General features: G+C 42.2%; 2 protein-coding genes across 7 annotated transcripts in view; both read left to right on the top strand.

Moving 5' to 3' along the window:
- The first annotated feature begins 3,140 nt into the window (after nt 1–3,140).
- On the top strand, nt 3,141–19,131 carry TCP11L2 (t-complex 11 like 2). 4 transcript variants are annotated; one of them, XM_053942272.1, is made up of 11 exons: nt 3,141–3,733; nt 6,171–6,489; nt 8,477–8,650; nt 9,847–9,982; nt 10,218–10,338; nt 11,109–11,329; nt 12,214–12,350; nt 13,346–13,533; nt 14,868–15,049; nt 15,771–15,940; nt 16,513–19,131. In XM_053942272.1, the coding sequence occupies exons 3-11, from the start codon at nt 8,515–8,517 to the stop codon at nt 16,755–16,757; spliced, it is 1,536 nt and encodes a 511-aa protein (XP_053798247.1). In that variant the 5' UTR covers nt 3,141–3,733; nt 6,171–6,489; nt 8,477–8,514; the 3' UTR covers nt 16,758–19,131. The 4 variants fall into 4 exon arrangements, with proteins under 4 accessions (XP_053798247.1, XP_053798245.1, XP_053798246.1 ...); XM_053942271.1 differs by having other exon boundaries at nt 3,143–3,733; nt 9,850–9,982; nt 15,768–15,940; XM_053942269.1 differs by having other exon boundaries at nt 3,143–3,733; nt 15,768–15,940.
- Nucleotides 19,132–20,374: 1,243 nt separating this feature from the next.
- POLR3B (RNA polymerase III subunit B) overlaps nt 20,375–21,392 on the top strand; it is a 69,200-nt gene continuing 68,182 nt past the window's right edge. For all 3 annotated transcript variants that reach the window (XM_053943629.1, XM_053943630.1, XM_053943628.1), the window contains exon 1: nt 20,375–20,446. In XM_053943629.1, coding sequence (XP_053799604.1) covers nt 20,381–20,446 — 66 coding nt within the window. In that variant the 5' untranslated portion in view covers nt 20,375–20,380. The remainder of the gene's footprint in view (nt 20,447–21,392) is intronic.

Genomic DNA, 21,392 nt, shown 5'->3' with positions numbered 1-21,392 from the left:
TAAAGATTTTGCTTACTACAGAACCAATTCAAGCTATTTCTGACGAAGAGTACCATTCTACAAATAGCTTTTTGTTGTATTTGACACTGTGAGTCAAACTCTTATTTCCTTTGTACAGAAAGACCAATTACTAGTGCTGAGGGGAGTATGCATTAGGAATTTGCTGAGTTGGTAAAGTTGCTAGACACTGCAGACTGGCATGGTTGGGGAAGCTACTGACATACCATTTTCTCTCAGAAGTGTCAATACTCTGCTTTGCCTTTGAATTTGAAGAAAATTACTTCAGTGGGGAGAAGTAGCAACCCTGTTTGCCTCTCACAAGACTTATTTCTCCTTGGAATACAGGAAACGCCACAGAAGAATAAGCTGAGAAAGCATCCTTACACCTGCCTTGTGGTCTTTCTGTCTTGACACTGAGCCTATTATCAAATCTGGGCCTGATGATCTCAGTCAACCCAGAGTCTTAACATCCATCTGTTAGCACTAAAGCCAATCTGCCTGGCTCAGTTTATTAGGATTAGGGAAAAATGTCTTGTGACTTTAGTTATGCTCTCAACTTAGTTGTCATGGGCCCTGGCATAAACTGTAGCACGCCTTGCCCTTTCCCTCTCCTCCCACGCTAACCGTGAGTTAGCCACATACTGGGACATTTCTGGCCCATGGAGCCAAATGTAGCTGCACATCTTACCCACTCAGTAGCTGCCTTGCTGTTTGCTGAATAAAGCAGAGCATTAATTATAGGCTTTACTGTCTTTGCCAGTTTTACTGGTAGCAGTAAGGAAGGTTATGAGCCAACTTGCTGCAAACAGTGAGCACAAACTAGTCCTTCATTTCAATTAACAGTGTTTCTGTAGTCAAAGGCTAAGAGTTAAAGTTGACTTGAGACACTAGTCAAAATTCCAAATATGCACCTTTGTGTGGTTTAACTCCACCTAGGAAATAAGCACCACAGTTACTCTCTCACACCACATATCCCCAGTGGGATGAGGGAGAGAATCAGAAGGTAAAAGTGAGAAAACTTGCGAGTTGAGATAAAAGAAGTTTAATAATTGAAAAAAACATTAAAATAATATTAAACTGTAATAAAAATGAAAATAACAAAGGGGTAAATAAAAGCCAAGAAAGACAAGTGAAGCAAATGAAAACAATTTCTCACCAGCAAGTGACTGATGGCCAGCCAGTCCCCCAGCTGTGCCCCTGCACCAACCTTCCCACAGTTTTATTGCTGACCCTGATGCCTTATGGTATGGAATATTCCCTGGGTCAGTGGGGTCAGCTATCCTGGCTGTGTCCTCTCCCAACTTCTTGTACACCTTCCTCCTGGCTGATGAGGTGGGGTGGGAGGCAGAAAAGGCTTTGACTCAGTGTAAGCACTGGTCACCAGTAACTAAAGCATCCCTGTGTTATCAACACTGTTTGCAAAACAAATCCAAAACACACCCCTTTGCCAGCTACTAGGAAGAAAATTAACTCTATCCCAGCCAAATCCAAGACATACATGCATGTGCTATATAAGACACAAGGACATTGATCTTGTTAATCGAGCAGAACAAATTTAAAGGCTGTACAATTATTTTCTGGCTGACATTGGGGACACCAGAAAGTGAGAAAAGAGTATAATTTCTCTGTGGAGAAAATCTCTCCAGTAGGTAATCTACTTCAAGATCCATACAGTGGCCTATAGCTTCAGTGCCTCTGGATCAGGAAAGAATTGAAACCCAAAAGAAGAGGAAGTGCTGAGTACTGCAGTGTCTAACTTATTCTTGGCTTTTGGAGCAGAATCTCAAAGCATGTCTTTGGTGCCTCAGCTATATATGACAAATGTACATCTCTGATATGGTTGGTAGATAGATAGATAGATAGATAGATAGATAGATAGATAGATAGAGCTATGCACTTAAGAATGGGCTCCAAAACAGCTGGTGGGCTTGTGAGAGAAGAACACTGCTATAGCTGAAAAAAAAAAATTGTTTTAAAGCCATCCCTTTCTGGAATCCCATCTCTCACTCCATGATTTAGGTGGAGAAACTTTTAGGCTGAGATACTTTTCCCCCTGAAGTTATCTTTTATATCAGTATTTAGAAGCTACCTCACTTGGTGAGGCTGACCCCTTTCCCTCCCTTGTGCAAGCTAGGCCACTGAGCAGCACAGGTTTCCACAAGTGCCAGTCCACAGAGACACAAGATGGACCCTGAATCACTGACCCTGGTGTTTTTGCAAGTACTCTTTGTGCAGTTTTAGCTGGTTAATTAATAAAAGGTGTCAGTAGCCATCACCGCAAAAACTCATGTTTCCCCCATATTTCAGATGATGTCTAAGCAAAAATTGACATAAAAAAAATAATAAATTATGTCCTTGGAAGTTGTAACAGGTCTGTATGAAGCAGCCCATCTGTATACCATCACAGTCTTCTCCAAAGATCTTTTGAGCCTCTTTCAGACTGTCATTGCCATGTGACATGCACAAAGTGGGGCAAAGTAGTGCAAATACAGTTACTTAAAACATCGTCTTCTTTATAGAAGCTACCGGATTAGGCTGTTGGACTTAATCCCATTTAATGTCTCTGGAGGCTGGGCTGACAGGTGCTCTGCATCGCTGCAAGCAAGCGCTCCCCCTCCAGCTGGGCACTTGGCACTTGTGTAGCCAAACTCTGTGCCCTGCTTCGAGCCCTTGATTTTATAGCAGAGGTTAATGGGACCTGCAGTGGGCTTTGGTCTACCCGAATACAACATCTGTTCTGTGTAGTTCATCACACGTGCCAAAGGTTATCTGCAGGAAGGGGAGCTCCGTCTTCATGATGGGCAAGGCTGGCGTTAGCGAGCTCTTGCCTCGGAGATGACTGCCGGCGTTTTGCTCTCTGTGCTTCCTGGTGGGTGAGGCAGTGGTGGCACGTAGCTCCTGTGACAGGAAGAGGTGATGACCCTGACAGGTATTGCTGGCCCAGTGGGTGCGTGAAGCTGCCAGTGCATGAGGTCAATACAGCAATAAGCAAAGCATTTCTAATGACAGTGCTGCACTGTCCGAGCTGCGTTCCTCAGTGGGCGCTCAGCAGGCCCCCGGACACCACAGCCGTGAGCGAGACGGGTGACTAAACTCAGCACGGTGCCGAGTGGCTCCCCTGAAGCTGCGGTGGCGGGGGTAGCAGTGGGGAGCCAAGATGGGGCGTGGAGGGGCGCCTGACATCGATAGGGTAAGGAAACCAGGGCAGGAACATAGTTAAAGGCGTGCACACACAGCCTGAGGCGCAGCCCTATCCCTCTGAGCACGGCCCCTTTCCCCCAGGCCCGGGCTCTGCGGGGTCGGTGTCCCGTCCCCGTGGCGGCCCGGGGGCGGGGCCGGGGCGGCGCCGGCCCGGACGGACGGGGCCCTTCCGTAAACAGCACCCGGCCCGTCCCCCGGCCTACCCCCCGCACGCCGGCACGGCCCATTGCTAGCGCGGGGGAGTCCGCCGAAGCATCTTTCCGTGTTGCCGCGTATTTCCCTACGCTTAGTGCCCGGTCGCAGGCAGAATGAGGAGATGCTGGCAGTTTCTACTGGCATAAGTGGAGGCTGGCACAAGCGCCTCAGATAACTCTCCGTTGGCAGGCAGGAAAGGATGACGCACCTTCCCCCTTCCACCGTCAGAGATGGACGTGCCCGAGGAAGACACTAATAGTCCGGGCTGGCTCTTTAAATCAGAGGGGGGGCTTTGTGCGGCCCCGGCGAGCGCCGCGTAGGACGGCGAGGGACAGCGGTGAGTGACCGGCTGGGGACAGCGGGGCAGGGCAGGGCTGCTCCGGCCGGCCGGCGGAGCTGACACGCGGCGGGGTGTCCGGGTACGCTGGGCGATGAGTCGCGGGGACAGCGCTGGCTCGGGGGCTGCCACCTTCCTGTGCGGTGTGGGTGGCAGGGAGGTGGTAGACTGGCCCGTCGCTTTGCTGCCCCGGTGGGGCACCCGCTGCAGCAGGTGGGTTAGGTGCGCTAGGTCCGTAGTTCTCTCCTCGCCCCGTGTCTCCTGGGCTTTCGCCATCCCTTAGTGTCCGCCGGGACGATCCGCCCCGACGGGCGCAGCCGCAGGGTGCCCCCGTGCAGCCCCGGCCAGCAGGGCAGGGGCACCCCCGAGACCTCCCCGGGCCATGGGGGCCGGGGCTCTGAGGGGCGGGTGCCCGGGCTCGCCTTCTCTGGGGCTGACAGGGAGTGTTCCTTCCTTGCTTTTCCCCCGGACTCCCTCCCCCGGGGCCTGTCCTTGGAGACGCTGTTTGTTTTGGTCGGCGGGTGCCAAACTCCTGCCTTTGCTAAGTGTTAAAAACATGGGGCCGGGGGAGGAGACAGGCAGCGAAACAGATGGAGGAAGAGGAGGAGCCGCCGGCTCCCCTCGTTGTCGCTGCCCCCGCGGGGGAGGGCAGCGGGCAGGACGTCCCCGGGCTCCCCTCGGGGGCCACGGCCCCTCGTCCCGTCACCGACCTGTCCGGGCGGAGGTCACTCCCGCGGGCAGCGCTCGGGCCACTCGACCGTATCTCACTCTCGCCGATACAGTTTTTTTAAGCCTTCACGAAGAGAAGTGTCTCTTCCAAGAACTGTGGAACTGGAAAGCTAAAGGGGAGAAATGTCGGCTGTAAGCTGTGAAAAATGAGGCGGGTGGAAACGCAAGTAAACTCTTAACAAAGGCTCTTTTCTGTTCTCGTGTCGTGAGTGCTGACAGAGGTGGAGTCAGTGAAAGGGAAACTCGAGACCAAATGAGATTCGGTCGGTGCCAGCTTGAATAGTAAGAATGTGAACCCAGCAGAATAAACAAAGTTAAGACCTTCATAGTGCTAAAACTGGACAGAGCACTCATAAGTCTCTGTGTCCATGCACACTTTGAGCAAAGCAGGGCTGTGGAAAACCTTTGCTTGAAGATGGTATCTGAAGAAAATACCCAACAAACTGTGACACTGTCTTCCTCCCTCCTCCCCCCAGGTGCTTTGTAAAATTACTTCTAAAGCAAACCTACAGAAATGAAGTGTTTTTGTGCCTTCTAAAACTAACCTGATCTTGCAGTCTTGATAAGTTCTAAATGAAGAATTGAGTTGGGTGATGCAGTAACCAGTTAAGGACAAGATGTCTTTAAGCATCTACGGTTTTGTATTAATTTTCCTTTTACTAAAAGGAATAATCCTCACCTGTCTAAATAGCAGAAATGTGAGAATTTATTTCTTCATTGTTAAGTGTTAAATGAAGTACACTACAGTATGGTACTGATTGAAAGAAAGCAAATGGGGTGATGAAGCCCACTGTGATGGTGTCCAACCTAATATAAATGTAAATGTGGGTAGTCTTTAATGCAGCAGAGTAAAGCAGGTTGTAACCTCAGGCTGACCCTTTAATAGAACAGTTGGGATATTAATATATGTATTAAAACAGCAGCCTAATATGTAATAATTAATAAGCATTAAAAAAAAAACCAAGATGGTATTGTTTATCCAAGATGGGGAGTTACAAAGAGATCTTGCAAGGCTGAAGGGCTTTTAAAAATATTTTTCTGTGACCATTATACTAATTTAAACTTAAAGTTCTAAATGAACTTGGCCATTAGTTATTAATGAGAACTTCTGTGCTATCTACAAAAATGTAAGGAAAATCAGCTCTTCCAGTGTATGCTATAAAGCAAAGACTAAGTGACTCAGTTGTCTATTGTAACTAATTAGAAATGCCATTTTTGGTTTGTACTTACCTTTCATATGCTCAATGACTGTATTTTTGCTTAAGTGTTTTAGATGGCCCCTGCAGGTTCTGCTTGTATATTCACGTACATTTAGTTTGATGTGTTTATCTTTTAAATTTAGAATTTAGCAATAATCTGAATCTGCAGCGTACACCCATTCTTACTTCCCATTGTGCTTGAAGCATTCTACTAGGAAATGTATTTAGCGTGGCAAAAGATTGCAGTGGTTTTTTGTGTGTCACCTCCTCTTGCAGTGTTGAAACTTCTCACTTAAATTAAGCCTTCTGAAGCACTCTACTGACAACTCTCCTGTCTGTATGTGTGCATATCTTGTGGGAGCAGGTGTGGTCTTGATACATCAAAATGCAATGTACATCTTTGAAATGCAACTATTTGCATTGATCATTTGCTGGGATTAGTGCTTAAGGACTTAATGTATACAGACGTCTAATTCTACCTTAACCACTTGATCTTCTTGGAAATCAAGACAGGGTGGAAAATGGCAGTGCTGACTCGCCTTCATGGCTGGTTTAGTGCTTCTCTCAGAAAAACCGTGCAGAACTGAATATTTATTAACACTGTCATACCTAGAGGTAAGAGGAAGTTAACGAAATGATGATGTGTAAATTATGTGAGAGTATTTGGGGTTTTAATGGTCATTTACCTTCTCCCATGTTGTTAACACCTGAACTGAAGCAGTAGATACACCGTGAATTGCTCACACTCTGCAAGTGATTTGCAAGACTTTGGGCCACTACACTGCAAACTTTTGATGGACCACGTCCTGCAACATTAATCTTTTGGAGGTTAGTTATTTGTATGGAAATAAAGGGGTGTTATACAAGATTAAAGCCTGGAAATAAACTGTTCTGATATTGATTTTAAAAAATTAGTTGGAGAGTAATAAACGCTTTGTAGGCTCTGTACAGTGTTACTGTATTTAAGTGAGCAGTTCAACATGAAGAACCTCAGGTATGTTCTACAACTACTTTGTCACAACTAGTTACTGATCAGCACTAACTTTGAGATCTGTAACACAGATTTTAATTGAAGAAATAGTTTGTTTCTTCTCTAGCATTAGCTAATGACCCATTTCTAATTGTAGCTTCAGTACCATTTCCAAGCCAAAATATCTCTGTTTTGTGTTTTTTAGGTTCTCTTACAACTCTGTTTTGCTTAGCCAATACTGTTTTAAATATTTGCTTGTTTGAAATTTAAAAAAATGCTGTTCTAATAAGAGTTATGATGCTTAGGATCACTGGTAATGTTGCAAGTTCTGAATGCATGACCCCTCTGTGTTCTAGTCAAGTGTCTCTTACTGGCTCCTCTGGTACAGTGATAAACTGTTAGCTGTGTTCTTGCTAATGTGACCAATTCTTTTCACAAAAAAAACCCCAATGTAAAGTATGACATAAATAAGGTACTCAAGTGCATCCTCTTTCCTCTTGGGAGAGGAGGAAGAGTAAACATACGCTTGAGAAATGTTAATCATCTCAATTAAGAGGGCAGTGCTCATCAGTGTAGTAGCTCATCAAGTTATAAAGGCCTATTCAGGATGAGTTGGTACCCATAAAGTCAAATGCCTTAAGCTGTAACCAGGTGCCAGCATAAAGAAGTCTTCATTTTTACTACCTTTTGTCTATCCCAGGACCCTACAATATGTTGATTCACATAAGTACAGACAAAGATCATCCTTTTATTGCCAAAAGTTTATTTTTTTCCAAATTCAGCAGTTGCAAAGTGTGGTATTCCCTGCCTACTGAAATTGATGTGATTTAATAATAAATGAAGTTGCATATTAGTTAAATTTGCTGATGGAAACCATTGCTGCCTATATCTCTTCATAAAGTCCACTACAGAATGCTTCATGGCCATAATCAGAGATGGACAGCTACTTTTGGTATCTGGGCCAAATTCCTTTGGTAGTAATTACAGCTGACTTCCAGGTTCTCATTTTAATATTATTATGAACATATTTTTCACTTCCTGTCATGCAGTTGTTAATCATCTGCATCACACTGTGCAGCTGTCCACATTTTCTGCAATTGCAGATTATCTGCCAGGGAAGCAGTTTCTTTACATAGACAGAAACACGATGAAGCACAGCACTTCTCAGTGGAGGTTGTTGTCCCTGCTAAATAGAATGTTAGAGGCTCACAGTTGCCATTTGACTTAAACCAGAAAAGCTATCCACCTTCACCCCTAGGAGGAGTTGTTTTTGGGTCTGTGCCATTGTTGATCTGATTCTGAGCACAGACCCACCTAAAGCCGCAGGCCAGACTTTCAGCTACACCCTGTCAGAAATGTAAAACTCTGAATTACTTCCATGTTCTCCCCCTGCAACTTCTATGTTTGCTTCACAGTTGTTACACTTGGTGCAGCCCGTTTGTGGAAGGAAACTCATTGCTAAACACCACTTCTTCGTGAGGTCAGGTGGGGGATTGTAACATCATGAGATGCCTTCATGGACATTGAAAGCGACCAAAATTCTTGCAACAAGCACCTTCAGGGGTTCTTGTGGATAGTCTTTCATTTTTTAAAATATAACCAATTTAGGGACTGTCTCCAACATAATCATTAAGGTATGAAACAGCTGAAGGTACAAAGCTTTCTTACAGAACAAGTATAGTTTGTTGATAACTGTGATTTTGCGTGTCAAGCCAGATCCTTTGCTTTTCCTGTTTAGGAAAGGCAACTACTTGATTTTCATCCACAATATAATGATCAGTAGCTGACTTTTGAGAAACAAGCAGCAGTAAGTGCTGGTTTTATGGGAATTGTTTGTGTTTCCAGGTCTTGTTTACTGTGTAAACAAAGTAAAGGGAATCAGAATGCCTCTCAATGATGAGCAGAACAGTGACTCAGATTCTTCACGGCTCTCAGAAAGCACAGCTTCTTCCAGCGACTCGGAATATTCCAGGCAGAGCTTTAACAGTGATTCTTCAAGCAAACCCAGCTCCCCAGCGTGTAAGCCTATTTCAGCCTTACCTGCACTGTGCATGGACCAATAAGGCTAACTTACCTTGTTTTCTCTTTGCTGTCGCGGGTAGAACCTGGGATTCTGAATCTATTTAAGAGTATTAACAGAGAGGCATGGCTTTCTCTCTGCTGTGAAGCAGTGCAACTCCTGTGTGTGGAATACCAGCAGCAGCTGTATCCATGGGGGTCTCCCTGTGCACTCCTTCCCTTCAGAAACTGTAAGAAAAGTGTGTCACCATGATCTTCCTAACCTTGACATTGGTAGCAGCCTCCCACTCAAACAGATATGCCTTTGTGCAAAGGGTGGGTTTCTTTTGTTTGATCTCTGCATTTAAAAATTAGTTTTGTAACTTACAGATTTGTAGTACCAACAGAAAACACACATTTGCAAAAGGAAGATAATTTGAGTAATGGTAAATAAAACCTTGGTTAAAATGTAGTTTGTATGTGTCTGTAAGCATTTGCAGACCATGCTTACTTCTTACATCCATGTAAATGAAGTCTTACATTAAAACAAGCTTGTTAGTGGTGTTGGCAGCTGGCTCTTTGTCTTCCTTGTTACCAGTCTTCCAAATGCTAAATTAAATTATAGAATTTGAGGATTTAGAAACTTTGGGAATTTGCTCTTGTTTTCCAGTGTAGAGTTTGTTTTGTCATTGCTGCTAACTCCTAAAAAAAAAAAAAGAGTATAACTTACATTCCACAGCAGATGAAAGTTCTGCTGATCTTAAGTGGGGGTGTTTCACAGTCAGTAACTTCAGAACCTTTTCAACAGGCAATATAGCCATCATGTGCTTGGAATCATAGTGGACATCTGGTATCTCTTACTGCCCATGCTTTTGGTTGGGTGGCTTTGACAGAACAGTTAGTAGGAAATCTATGGAATGCAAGATCCCATTTTAATGGAAAAAAAGATACCTTAGTTCGGATGTAGAAATATGAAAGTGCTCCCCAAAATATTTTGAGGCTTGTGTGGTATTTCCTCACAAACACACACACCCCTCATAAGCTGGGAGTTTCCTGAGTTAGTGTTTTAGGAAGATATAAAGACTTGGTAATCTTGGGTTTCTTCTTCCAGAGTACTGGAGTCCAGTTAGCAAACAGTAAAATTTCTAGGTTTTAGTATATTCAATTGCACTTATCAGCTATAGATATTTGGCTTGAATTGATCTTGCTTGTTCCAGCAGCAAGCCCTCCCAAGGTTATCACATTTGATGAACTGATGGCAGCTACAAGAAATCTGTCAAACTGGACTCTAGCTCATGAAATTGCTGTAAATGCAAATTTTTGCATAAAACATGAAGACTACCCACAAAACAGGTAAGAGTTTGAACTTCGCAAAAAGCAGTGCTGGTGTTGGAAAGCGAGGAGAAATGAATGGAGCGGTCTAGACTGTTTTGGGAACTGATGATCCACCACCCAAGAAAGATGTGGTTGCAGGGCATAGTATCTGGGGAGATGTGTTTCTCAACAAGTGATCAATCCCATCTGAAACAATTACAAGGATGAAAGCTAGTTGGGAGTTTTTTCCCTATCTAATTGACTTACTCCACAGCTTTGCAGGCACAGTGAAACAAATTGTACACAAGGCATTTTGGGATCATTTGGAATCGGAACTGAATGAAGATCCTCCAGAATACGAACATGCTATCAAGCTCTTTGAGGAAATTAAGGAGGTAATGTTCTTCCTTCTCTGTATTGTTTTGTCAGCTTAACTTTAGGAGTCCCTTAGTTCACTGAAGGGTCTGCTTAACTTAGCTGAGCCAGCACCTTCTAGTTTTCTTTTTATAATATGAAGTCATGATTTTATTCAGAACTGAAAACAGATGTCTATTTGTAGTATATTTTTATTAACCAGGAATATGGCCACAAACAAACAGTGGCATGTTCACTCAACTTTCACTGCACAGTGATCAGTTGAAAGTCATCTCTTTTCCCAAAGCTTCACATCTCTACTAACCTGTTTCCAGAACCATACTGCGAGCTTAGGGCATGAACAAGAGTATAAACATGATTGCACCTGCCCACTTAGACTTCATTGTTTGTTTATCACACAGGTGAGCATACAATCCTGGCACAATACAAAGTCTTTCAGAACTTTAAGTTAGTAAATGTTTGTTTTACAGGGTAGCCTCCCAGCTTTTGAATGGGTCTACTTGTTGACTTGCTTTTTGTTTTATTGGTTTGAACATTTTTGCAGAACTGTACTGGTTTGGGTTTGGGTTTTTTTTTTTTTTTTTTTTTTTTTTTTTTTTTTTTTTTTTTTTCAAACAGTCCTTTTTCCCCACAACCTTTGATAATGTTCAGTCTTAAAATGTCTAGTTATAATCTGTCAGCTCTATACACTTGACATGAATATTAAAATTTCACTCAAGTGTGCTTACTAAGTGGTTTGGTTTTTATTGATAAGCTTTTTCTTTTTCCCCTTCCCCCCCCTCTAATTTAGATTCTTCTTTCCTTCCTGACTCCTGGAGCAAACAGGATGCACAATCAAATTTGTGAAGTTCTAGATACGGATCTTATAAGACAACAGGCAGAACACAATGCTGTTGATATTCCTGGGCTAGCTAACTATATCATCAACACTATGGGAAAGTTATGTGCTCCAATAAGAGACAACGACATAAAACAGTTAAAAGCAACTGACAATATTGTAGAGTTACTGAGGTTGGTATTTAAGTGTGGTTTTTTGGAGAAAAAAACTCCTCTCTGAAAGGGCAGTAGACAGTGGAAGGTGGGGGGGCTGGGTAAAGGAAGTCTAAAATTGTGTCAGTTTGCATAACACCTGTTCTCAAACTATAGGAGAACTTCCTGAAGCATTAAAGGGGAAGAGCTCTGACACGCTGATCAGATTGTGTATCTCACTTTGTAATAAAATGTGTAGGATACCTACAAACCAGGCAGCTTGGAATAGCTAAGCCAACAACTCTTACAGTAATCTCTGTTTTGGAAACTCTATTTTTCTGTCTTGTTCATTCTTACAGAATATAAGCAGCACACTTGTACTGTTTCTTCTGGAAGTATTAGTTGCATGCTGCTTCTAGAAGGCCAAACTGTGGATTGAAAAGCTCTTTAGTTAAGATCTTGAACTTGAGTAAAACATTTGCATACAGGGCAGAAAACAATGCTCCTGAGGTATGCTGAAATATTAAGACTAAATGGTAGTTCTACTGTGTATATATATGGGGATCAAAACAATTGGGTCAGAATGATTGTTTCTCTTCATGCAATCAGTGACCAAAAAGTTAAAATCTGTTAATTTAGGCTGAAATATACCAATTAATGTAGTTTTTTAAAAGCTTAGTTACAGAGCTGTAGCATTTAGTGGTGCTACATTAGTACTGTTCTTTTTAACTTGGGCCAAGCCTTATATATACTACTCCTTCAAGAATTCCAGATGACAGGTAACATATTTGTTACTCTGAAATGCCAATGAAGGCATTCACTTCTCTAAAATTGAAATTAAAGTGATAATATACATGTACTTCTTGTGTGCTGATGAAAATCAATAGACTAAATTAAACTGTGAAATCTTAAATTCCTCTTTTCAGACAAATATTCCATGTTTTGGACCTGATGAAAGTGGATATGGCAAATTACACAATTAAAAGCCTTAGACCATACCTCTGGCATAACTTGGTGGACTATGAAAGAACAAAATTCCAGGAAATTCTTGAAGAAACACCAAGTATGTACCATGCTATATTTAATTTAAACTTTTCTTTGAAAAGAAAACTATTTAAATATATGCTGTGAAAACTCTACAAGTTACAGTTAACTTAGAGGAAAACTTCAATTTCTTGTCTGTATGTAAGTAACGGGAAATTTTTTTGACTAGCAAGCTTCACTGGATGATTGCTTGACTTGCTGTCGCATTTGTCTGTCTGTAATCTGGGGCGCTTTCAGACAAACTTATATTTGCCAAATCGGTTAGTGTCTGAAAACCAAACAAGTGGTGACTCTTGCTGTCTGGATGCAGAAGCCCTACATAAGATGAGACTTTTCTTTTTTGTGTGCAACTGTTCTGTTGTTAGTGTGAAGTAAACATGTAAAACCAGTTAGCATGCCTGAAAGCTAGAAGGTCAATTTTTTAATAAACAAAAGGCAGGCTCTGAACAAAATTTCTTAGATGATGCAAAGTCAACTTGATCCACTATTACAATTTTTCTGTGATTTGGTTAAACAGTGTTCATAAATATATCCTCCAAGAATAATAAGTAAGCGTGCTAACATCTGGAGCAGGGGCTTCTAAAATGGGAGCCCTGAGCCACTGATAGGGCCTGCAGTGTTCATTTATGCAGCCTGAGAAAAACTCTACCAGAACAAATCAAATGTTTTAGTCTTCCTTCACCTCTACTTTTCAGTCTTACACCCTATCTGATAAGTGGCCTCTCCGAAAAAGGAAAAACAATCCTTTGGGAACTCAAACTTTGAGACTTCTATTACCTAAAAGTCTTGTCTGAAGTCTTCACAATTTGTGGCTGGGTTTGTACAAACCAGGTAGAATTTAAAGGTGACCAGTGGAATGAAGTGAGAGAATTACCATTTGTGAAGACTCAGCTGTCCACTATGTTTAAGTCTTCAGAAGCTGAATTGTCTTACGTATGCAAATATTTTTTCTCTCGAGACAGTGCTTATATTGATGAAGGCATGCAGTAAATCCGTGCTATTTCCAATGCTTAGGTGCCCTGAATCTCACAACAGAATGGATAAAGGAATCAATAGAAGATGAATTGTCATCTATTTCTGATGAGTCTTCATCATCCCCTGGTGCTGATAGTAGTTCAAAACCAATTATTAGTCCTACACTGGTGCTAAACAATGGCTACTTGAAACTGTTACAGTGGGATTATTGCAAAACAATTCCAGAGGTAAGAAATATATTTTGGTGTCTTCAGATTACCAGCTATATGAAATCATTGGTGTGATACAATAATCCTGCTATTGATGACAGTAAGTGAGTTCTCTTTTGCACTCCTTTAATTTCTGCACAATAAATTTGAAATTTGGAGATTATATTCCAGTCCAGTTTCTGAAATTTGAGATGGGCAAGTCAACAACCAGAAAAGAACAAGGTAAAGGTTGTTCTCCCTCTTTCCAGTCATAGCTCACCAGCTCCACCCTAAGAGCAGTCTTGGCTGTGGTCAAAGGCTGGGCTTGTATAGACAGTACTTGGCTTTCTCTGTCTTTAAAAGAACTGACTGTAGCACCCTGTTTTCCTAACAGCAGCAGGAATTGGTGAGATCGCTCTTTAGAAAAGAATCAATAAAAACTTGAGGTCTCTAAACTAGGTATTTTCCCTTTCAGTGTAAACTATTGCTTCAAGACTCAGTGTTCAGTTTTTCTCTCCAATTCCTGATTACTGACCTCTGCAACTTTCCATAAAGCCAGTGTGAAATTTGCCACCAGTCAGGGCTAAAATTTGCATTTCCAGTGAGGGCCTTAGCTACATGTAGGATGGCCTGGCAGAGAATTTGTTAAATACATGGGGATGATCTTGGTGTTCTCAGACAGTGGACTTTCTTACCTTTCTGTGAGCAGTTTTGAGTAAGAACTACATATAGATGTCCTCTGGTAGATCGAGCTTGCCATACTATGAAATTGCTACCAACTGCACTTGGATGTTAATGCCCCTGAGCTGCTCAGGATGAACTCTTTGTAACCTGAAATGAACTCCAGCTGCATCTTGCTGTGGGGATTACTTATGTTCTTGGTATGATCAGCTGGCTTTTTGCCTGGAGCGGGTTATGTATCACTTGCAGAACCTGCTCTGGTGGTTGAATTGGTGGTTGTCAAGCACAGTTGTTCATTATTATCCATCAGTTACAAATCTTGGCATTTTTTCAAAAGACACCCAAATCCAGAAGACTGTTCTATCTGTAACTTGGCCATTACAATGTCCTCTGAGCGTTCCATGTTGTGGGCTGAATTGTTGGTTGCAGGTTTGTCAGCAGTGATGAAGAATAAAGTGCAATATCCTCAGTTTCCTCATTACTATTCTTCCCACTACAGGTTTACTTCTGGTACTTGTACATAATGCCACTTCATACTATACTACATGTTTAGGGTATTTCAGTTGCTGTCTCCTCTGGGTTTGTGTATTTGTGATTAAAAATAGTAGTGCTTCATGACTACATCCTCGATCTGTCCTTTTCCTCTCTCTCTCCCTCCTTATTCTAAATTAGTATTATTGTTTCAATTCTAGACTTTAATAACAGATGAAGTTCGTCTTCAGGAGTTGAGAGAAAAGCTCAAACAATTAAAAGTCATAGCTTGTGTTTCTCTCATAACAAACAACATGGTGGGTGCAGCAACTGTAGATGTGCCTGATTTTGCTGACCAACTGAAAAGGATCTCCCTTCCTCTTCTTGAAGGCATGAATAAGAAGTAAGGCCTTTTTTGCTTCCTTTTTAACTCTTTTTTTTGACAGTAAATAATGGGAAACAATTCTAGTGTTATAGCTGGTGCTTGTTATTAATAGGAAGATACCAAATGTTAATAATTTGTATATTCCCTTTATGATACAAGGCCGCTATATGTTAGACACATGTTTTCAAAGGTAGATTTTAATGAAATCTTAGTCTTGATGTTAATGTACAGATTTTTGAACCTACTATTAAAGTTCATTCATACACTCCTAATACTGGAGAGACTGTGGCTTACAATACATTCACTAAATCCTCTTGGGAATTGCTTCAAACTTGTTGTAGGTAGTTCAAGTTACTTGGCTGCCTATTTCTTTGCCTGCTTGTACTACAGGCAAGTCTGTCTTTTAAAAGTTTTCCATTCTGTTTTTTCTCATGAAATGCTATGCACGTGGCCCAGATAAACATCTAGGCGCAAGGATAAAGTGAACTGGGGTCACTGCTGCACACTTGAAATTACTTTTCCCATTTGAATCACAACTAGGTCCTTATTTCATCTTCCACATAGAAATTTTCCTGTATATGTAGATTTACATAAATCTGCAGTAAAAGATGAAAACGTTTCAAAATTCTCATTGCAGAGACCAGGTTGAAAATAAAAGGGAAAGGAGACAAGTGGGGGCACTTGACAACCTATGCTACAGAAACTGCATAATTTAATGCTTTTCTGTTTCTTCCAGAAGTTTTGACTTGAAGGAGGCTCTGAATGCTATTGGCGTCCAGATTTGCAACATAGTGAACAAGTCTCTCAGTGAAAGAGGTCTTCCCACTCTTAGTGAAGAAATCCAGAGTAATTTAATGGGTCAAATTGCTCATATTGTTGAGAAGAATAATCCTGTCTGTTCCTTGATTGGTTAGTAAGATACTACCTAATTGTCATATTGTATGTGTCTGTTTATAAACTTACTCCCAGCAAACTTAATCAGCTGTCTTCTATATAATACTTCTAAAAGTATTTTCCTACTGCAGTAGAACACTGGCTCAACTAAGAGTAAGGTTATGGTGTTTACTTAGAGATGGTGTTCTTGGTATGCTGCAGAGTGTGGTTAGTCACAGCTAGAAATAATTGTAAAAGTGCATGTAGAGACTCGCCCAGGCAGCCTAGTATTTTGGATAAGAATTTAGATAAAATGAGTGTTACTTAGTCTTCTTTCTGTCCATTCTGGGTTTAAACCTAGTGGGTTTGTTTCTTCCTTTGAGTCTACTTCATATTAGTTAATGTAACTTGTTGCAGTAGGTTTATGCTGTGTCCACCTTGCAGTAGCTAAACCTAAGAAGCTTACAATATTGTTTCCCACCCCAAAACAATATTGGGAAAGAGTTGTTGCTTACATGGTTGGATTTTTTGCTGTGCTGATGTGCAGGGTACTTACAAGGTGACTTGAGTTTACATTTGTTCTGAGCATACTTTATATTTCATTTCAGACAAACGAATCCAGCTCTTCATGAGAAGCTTGCTTGCTCTTCCAAGTTTTCAGAAGTGTATGCCTACTATGCCAGGAGGCCTTTCAGTGATTCAGACAGAGATAGAGTTTCTGGGATCTCAGTATGCAAGCATTGTAAACTTCAATAAAAAAGTGTATGGACCATTCTATGCAAACATACTTAGAAAACTGCTTTTTCCTGAGGCAGCAATGGAGAAAACAGAAGCAGAAACATCTAACAATTAAAAAATGTACCCTTTTTTTAATCTTACAAGACAGTGGGGAAGTCACATCTCTAAGAACAGCCTACTCCAGTGACTGTTGATGGAGAAAGGTCTTGTAAAATGTATACAGATAGTTTCTGAAATTCACTGTAAAGAAATTAATGTCAAGGTCATATATATATATATATTTTAATAGAAAAATATTTGTTTAATGGATTGTCACTTGTAATAGCCAGTGAATTATTAATTTCCATAGCAAGCATTTATTATGACTTGCAATAGGAAAGAGCTGGCAATGTACTTAATGTTTCGCCACCATCAAAACAATGTTATTTTTCAACTCAAATATATTTACATATAGCAATGCATATTAGGAAATGACAAAACAACTGTAGATAAAATGTAGTATGCTTACATTGTATTTTTGTAGAGTAACATCTCAGACAGCAATTATGTTTCTGAGAATACTTTGAAGGAGACAGTATAGCATACCTGCTTTAGTACCAAACCTAGGTTCATACTAGACCAAGTTGAGGTCCTCCTGCAATTACTGGACCCAGAACTTTGCCTCTGTTACATTAAGGAAAGCCAGTGTTACAAGCTGTTTGCAGGATAGCAGTTACAGAAGCAGCATTCACCACTTCAAGTAGGAATCATTCAGAACTTCTCAACTCTAATTGAGATTAATGATAAACACCTGAGAAACCTGAGGGTGGGGGGTGGAGTAAATTTCTGTATATAATGTGTTTATAAGCATTTTGTTTATTCAGTGGAGGTCATACAGATCTTTTAATATGTGTATGTATTGATCTTTGCTCTTAAGAGATGGGTATTAAGTATTTTTAAGTTAGGTCTTCCTAACCTTTATTCCCAAAAGCACTTAACCGTGACCTTAGAGTGTAGCACAGAAGAGCTGCACCCCTTTCATGCCCTTATCCAACAGAATGTAAATGTTTCACAAGATGTTCTTAGGCCTGAAAGCAAGAACCTGATTTCTAGTAATTAGTAATTTTTGAAAATATTATTAGATTCATTTTTTTAGGGAGTGTGTGAGAAATACTCCTGTTTTCCTCAAATTTCTTTGGACTGGGCCCCAATACTTAGTTCCCATCTCAGGCATTGGGAGTCTTGCATACAGAAAATGAATACGATTGAAATGGAGAAATGTGGAAGTGAACTTCTTTAAGTTTATATAGGCTTTATCTTGCATATTTCAGATTGCTGGGATTAGATAGTACTGGAATACATATTATAGACATGTTTTTGTCTGTCAAAAATTGAATAATTTACTTGAAAATTATATTTTAATATATCACTATATGATACTCCTTTTAAGATGTCATATATAGAAAACCTCAGTGTGGTACAAGTTAGAGCTTGTTTTTAATATTTTATATTACAATCTATTTTTTATGAAGAGACAAAACCTGTAAAAGCGTAATGTGTCACACAAATTGTTTATGTACATTACGGTGTCTATCATAAAGGTCTAAAAAAACCTGGGCATTATTAGCACTGTGGTTTTGTAGTCCATTTCTACAGGAATGTGTACCCTTTATAGCAAAGGAAATTACTTCTATTCAGTTGTTCTTCAGTGTCCAAGGACTTTGGTCACTTGTAAATGTTAAGGAAAACTTTCTTGCCTTTTTAGAGAAATTTCTCTAGTGCACTTCTGTTCTATCCCTTGTGAAAACATTGCACAAAATAAAGATGAATACATATTTTAAAGGGAACTGTTTCCTCGAAAACCTAGGAGAAAGGAACTCTTAGACTATCATAACTGTGCCACTAGGTAAGCCAGGCTTGCTGAGATGAATATGAAATTTTGGTAGGCAATTCAAAATCATTAAGAGAAGAATGCATTTCAAAAGCAGGTAGAGGGAATGCATCTTAGTGATTTGCTACAATTTTAGAAATACCTACGTGATTTTGAGCTTCAGCCAAAAGAGAATTTAATGTACATTTGAAGTTGATTGTTAATATGATTATGAACTTTTAATTGTAATATTTTATATCCATTCTATTGTACAAATAAATGTCAAACTATAGCTCTTTAATGAGCTGGGAAAATTGTCATACTAGTTTTTACCAGTAAATACTCAAAAGCATAGCATGTACTGGGGAGGTTTGGTGATTAAGGTGACTTGCAAAGGGCATTTTATAGCATGGCCTGTGTTTCAAGTGATTGTTTAATGTGTTTTAATATAATGTTTCAAACAGGGACATTGCCATCTGTTTAATGTCGTGTGTTGCATGCTGTTTATGCTACTGTGACTGAAATGCACTTGCCTCTACTCAGAAGTTGTCCTTGTGAAACAAGATGCCATTCTGTAGCAGCTTTGTTAAAAAATAAGTATTTGAGGGTTTGTATGCATTAAATTTTGTTTGTGATACCAGCAGTGCTGAAAAGTCATTTATACAAACGTTATTAAATGCAACAGATTGTTAAATGCCAAAGATAAATGACTCCACTAGTACTCTGTTGTGACTGTTTTTCTGTTACTTCTCAGAAGCAGCTCCAGTGTAGAGTAGTGACTTTAACTCAGCTGTACAAATAATATTCAAAACAGTTACCTGCTTAAATCTGACTACTTGGACGGAGGATGTATTGGGTTTGCATGGCAGAGTTGGAGGAGCAGTGGACTCCAGGGCTGGCTTCTGTGAGGAGCTGCTCCAAGCTTCCCCCTGTGTCCGACAGAGGCCTTGCATGGATTAAACATGGATTGCCACGTATTAAACAAATTGTCCACTGACTGTGCACTTTAGGCAGGAAACCAAATGGAAGGAGTCTGAAATATTACTCCTCTTCAGGATCGGGGCCTTAGTGTCCAGGATGGGTGGAGCCCAGACCCAACCCCGTGAGTGTTACTCAGTGGAACCCGAGCCAGAGCAGGCGTCTGTATGTACTGTTTTCACACTCTGCTTTTTGAACTCACAAAGTATTATATTTATACATATACATATCTCAAAACCTTACTGCCACAGGAATGTGCAGAGATCACTAGTGCTTCTTGTTTCATCTTGAACTGGGGCAGATGAGTAGCTCCCCATTTCACTGCGATTTTGGTGTCTCTGTAGCACCGAGCCTTGTACAGGAGAACAAGTAAGTTTGTAGGTGATTCAGCTACAGCAGTCAATAATAATAACAACAATAATAATAAAGCTAAAAGCTGTTTCCCCGCGTTGCTTTACATGCTAAAACCTGCAGGAAAGCCGTTTAAAGCCCAACTGCTCCGTGTCCCTGCCGGCTCCTGGCCCCCGGGCTGCGCCGGCGGGGGACGGTGACCGGCTCGGGGACTCAGGGGGGCACCTCGGCGCTGCCAGCTCCGCAGCTACAGCCCAGGGGGGCGGACTGTAGAGCAGAGCGGGGGGCGGGCTGCTGAGGACCGTGAGGGGCGGGCTGTAGAGCAGAGCGAGGGGCGGGCTGCTGAGGACCGTGAGGGGCGGGCTGTAGAGCAGAGCGGGGGGCGGGCTGCTGAGGACCGTGAGGGGCGGGCTGTAGAGCAGAGCGAGGGGCGGGCTGCTGGGGCCTGGCCGCGCTCAGCCCTCGGCGGCGCCCGGGCTGCGCGGGGCCGGAACCTTCGGGCGCCGCGCCGGAGCGCGGGGGGACGCGCTGTGCTGCAGCGCCGCGGTGCGCGGGTGGCCATGGAGGCGCTGGGGCTCGGTGCGCTCACCCCGGAGCAGGCGGCGGCCCCGGTCAACACGGTGGAGGTCAGCGGGGCAAGGGGCAAGCGGCCCGGTGCGCCTCGGGCTCTCCCGGAGCGTGGCCGGGCTGAGCTGAGCTGGGCTGGGGTGGAAGGCGTCTTCTGCCGGCGCACACGTGGGGTCCCCCCTGCCCGCGCCGCGCCGCTGGGTGTGTGGGTGCGGGGTGGGGTTTGTCTGGTCCGAGCTGTCCCTGGGCAGCCCCTCATGAACCCGGGCTCGGCCTCCTGAGGTGCCGTCCCGTCCCCAATCTCTGGCCGACCTGTGTCCCGCACGCAGAGTCACAGAGCGGTCCGGGGTGGCAGGGACCTCACAGCTCGTGTCCTTCCATCCCCCTGCCGTGGCACGGACACCTCCCGCTGCACCATTCCCCTTCCAGCCTGGCCTTGAAATATTTACTTAAGATCAAAATCATTAGTCTCATCCTTAGGTCATCGGTTTAATTGCATTACTGTTTAACAGATGAAACTCCTTTTTTTTGACATAACATTTAAATCAGAAAAACCTGAAATCAAGCACTCTTCAATTTTCCAAACGCTACTGCAGATAAACCAAAAGGGGCCAGTGGTAACAGCCACACCATTCTGCACGTATCTCTTTTTACTGCATTAGCTTTGCCATTATTAGATGTTAAATTGGGATCACAAGCAAGATTAGTAGATTAACAAACACCAGCAGTGAAGGCTGAAAGCCAAGAGCACCATCAACATTTCTGTGGGTAGAAGAAAGCTAACAACTTCCTACAGTTTTCTTTGGTTATTAATTTTGTAGTATTTTTAAATGGTAGTAGATGGAGAAGCATATGAGAGCTGGGAACACTCCTCTTAAATAGAAGGATTTTGTCTCCAGCCAAAGATATATGCAAGTTTTTTGCACTGCCATGGTGGGGCTGACATAAAGAGATGTTCCCTGTGTTCATCGAAGATTAGAGATGGGAGAAAGTTTGTAGGAACCT

This window comes from Vidua chalybeata, chromosome 5, assembly GCF_026979565.1.
Source record: "Vidua chalybeata isolate OUT-0048 chromosome 5, bVidCha1 merged haplotype, whole genome shotgun sequence".
Lineage (NCBI taxonomy): Eukaryota > Metazoa > Chordata > Aves > Passeriformes > Viduidae > Vidua > Vidua chalybeata.
This window is presented reverse-complemented; position numbering and strand designations above follow the sequence as displayed.

What these genes read in the sequence shown, in the direction of transcription:
- TCP11L2 (XM_053942270.1), top strand. Translation starts at nt 8,515, where the DNA reads ATGCCTCTCAATGATGAGCAGAACAGTGACTCAGATTCTTCACGGCTC. An exon ending in ATTGCAAAACAATTCCAGAG is followed by an intron (nt 13,534 to 14,867) that starts GTAAGAAATATA and finishes TTTCAATTCTAG; the next exon opens with ACTTTAATAACAGATGAAGT. An exon ending in TCCTGTCTGTTCCTTGATTG is followed by an intron (nt 15,941 to 16,512) that starts GTTAGTAAGATA and finishes ATTTCATTTCAG; the next exon opens with ACAAACGAATCCAGCTCTTC.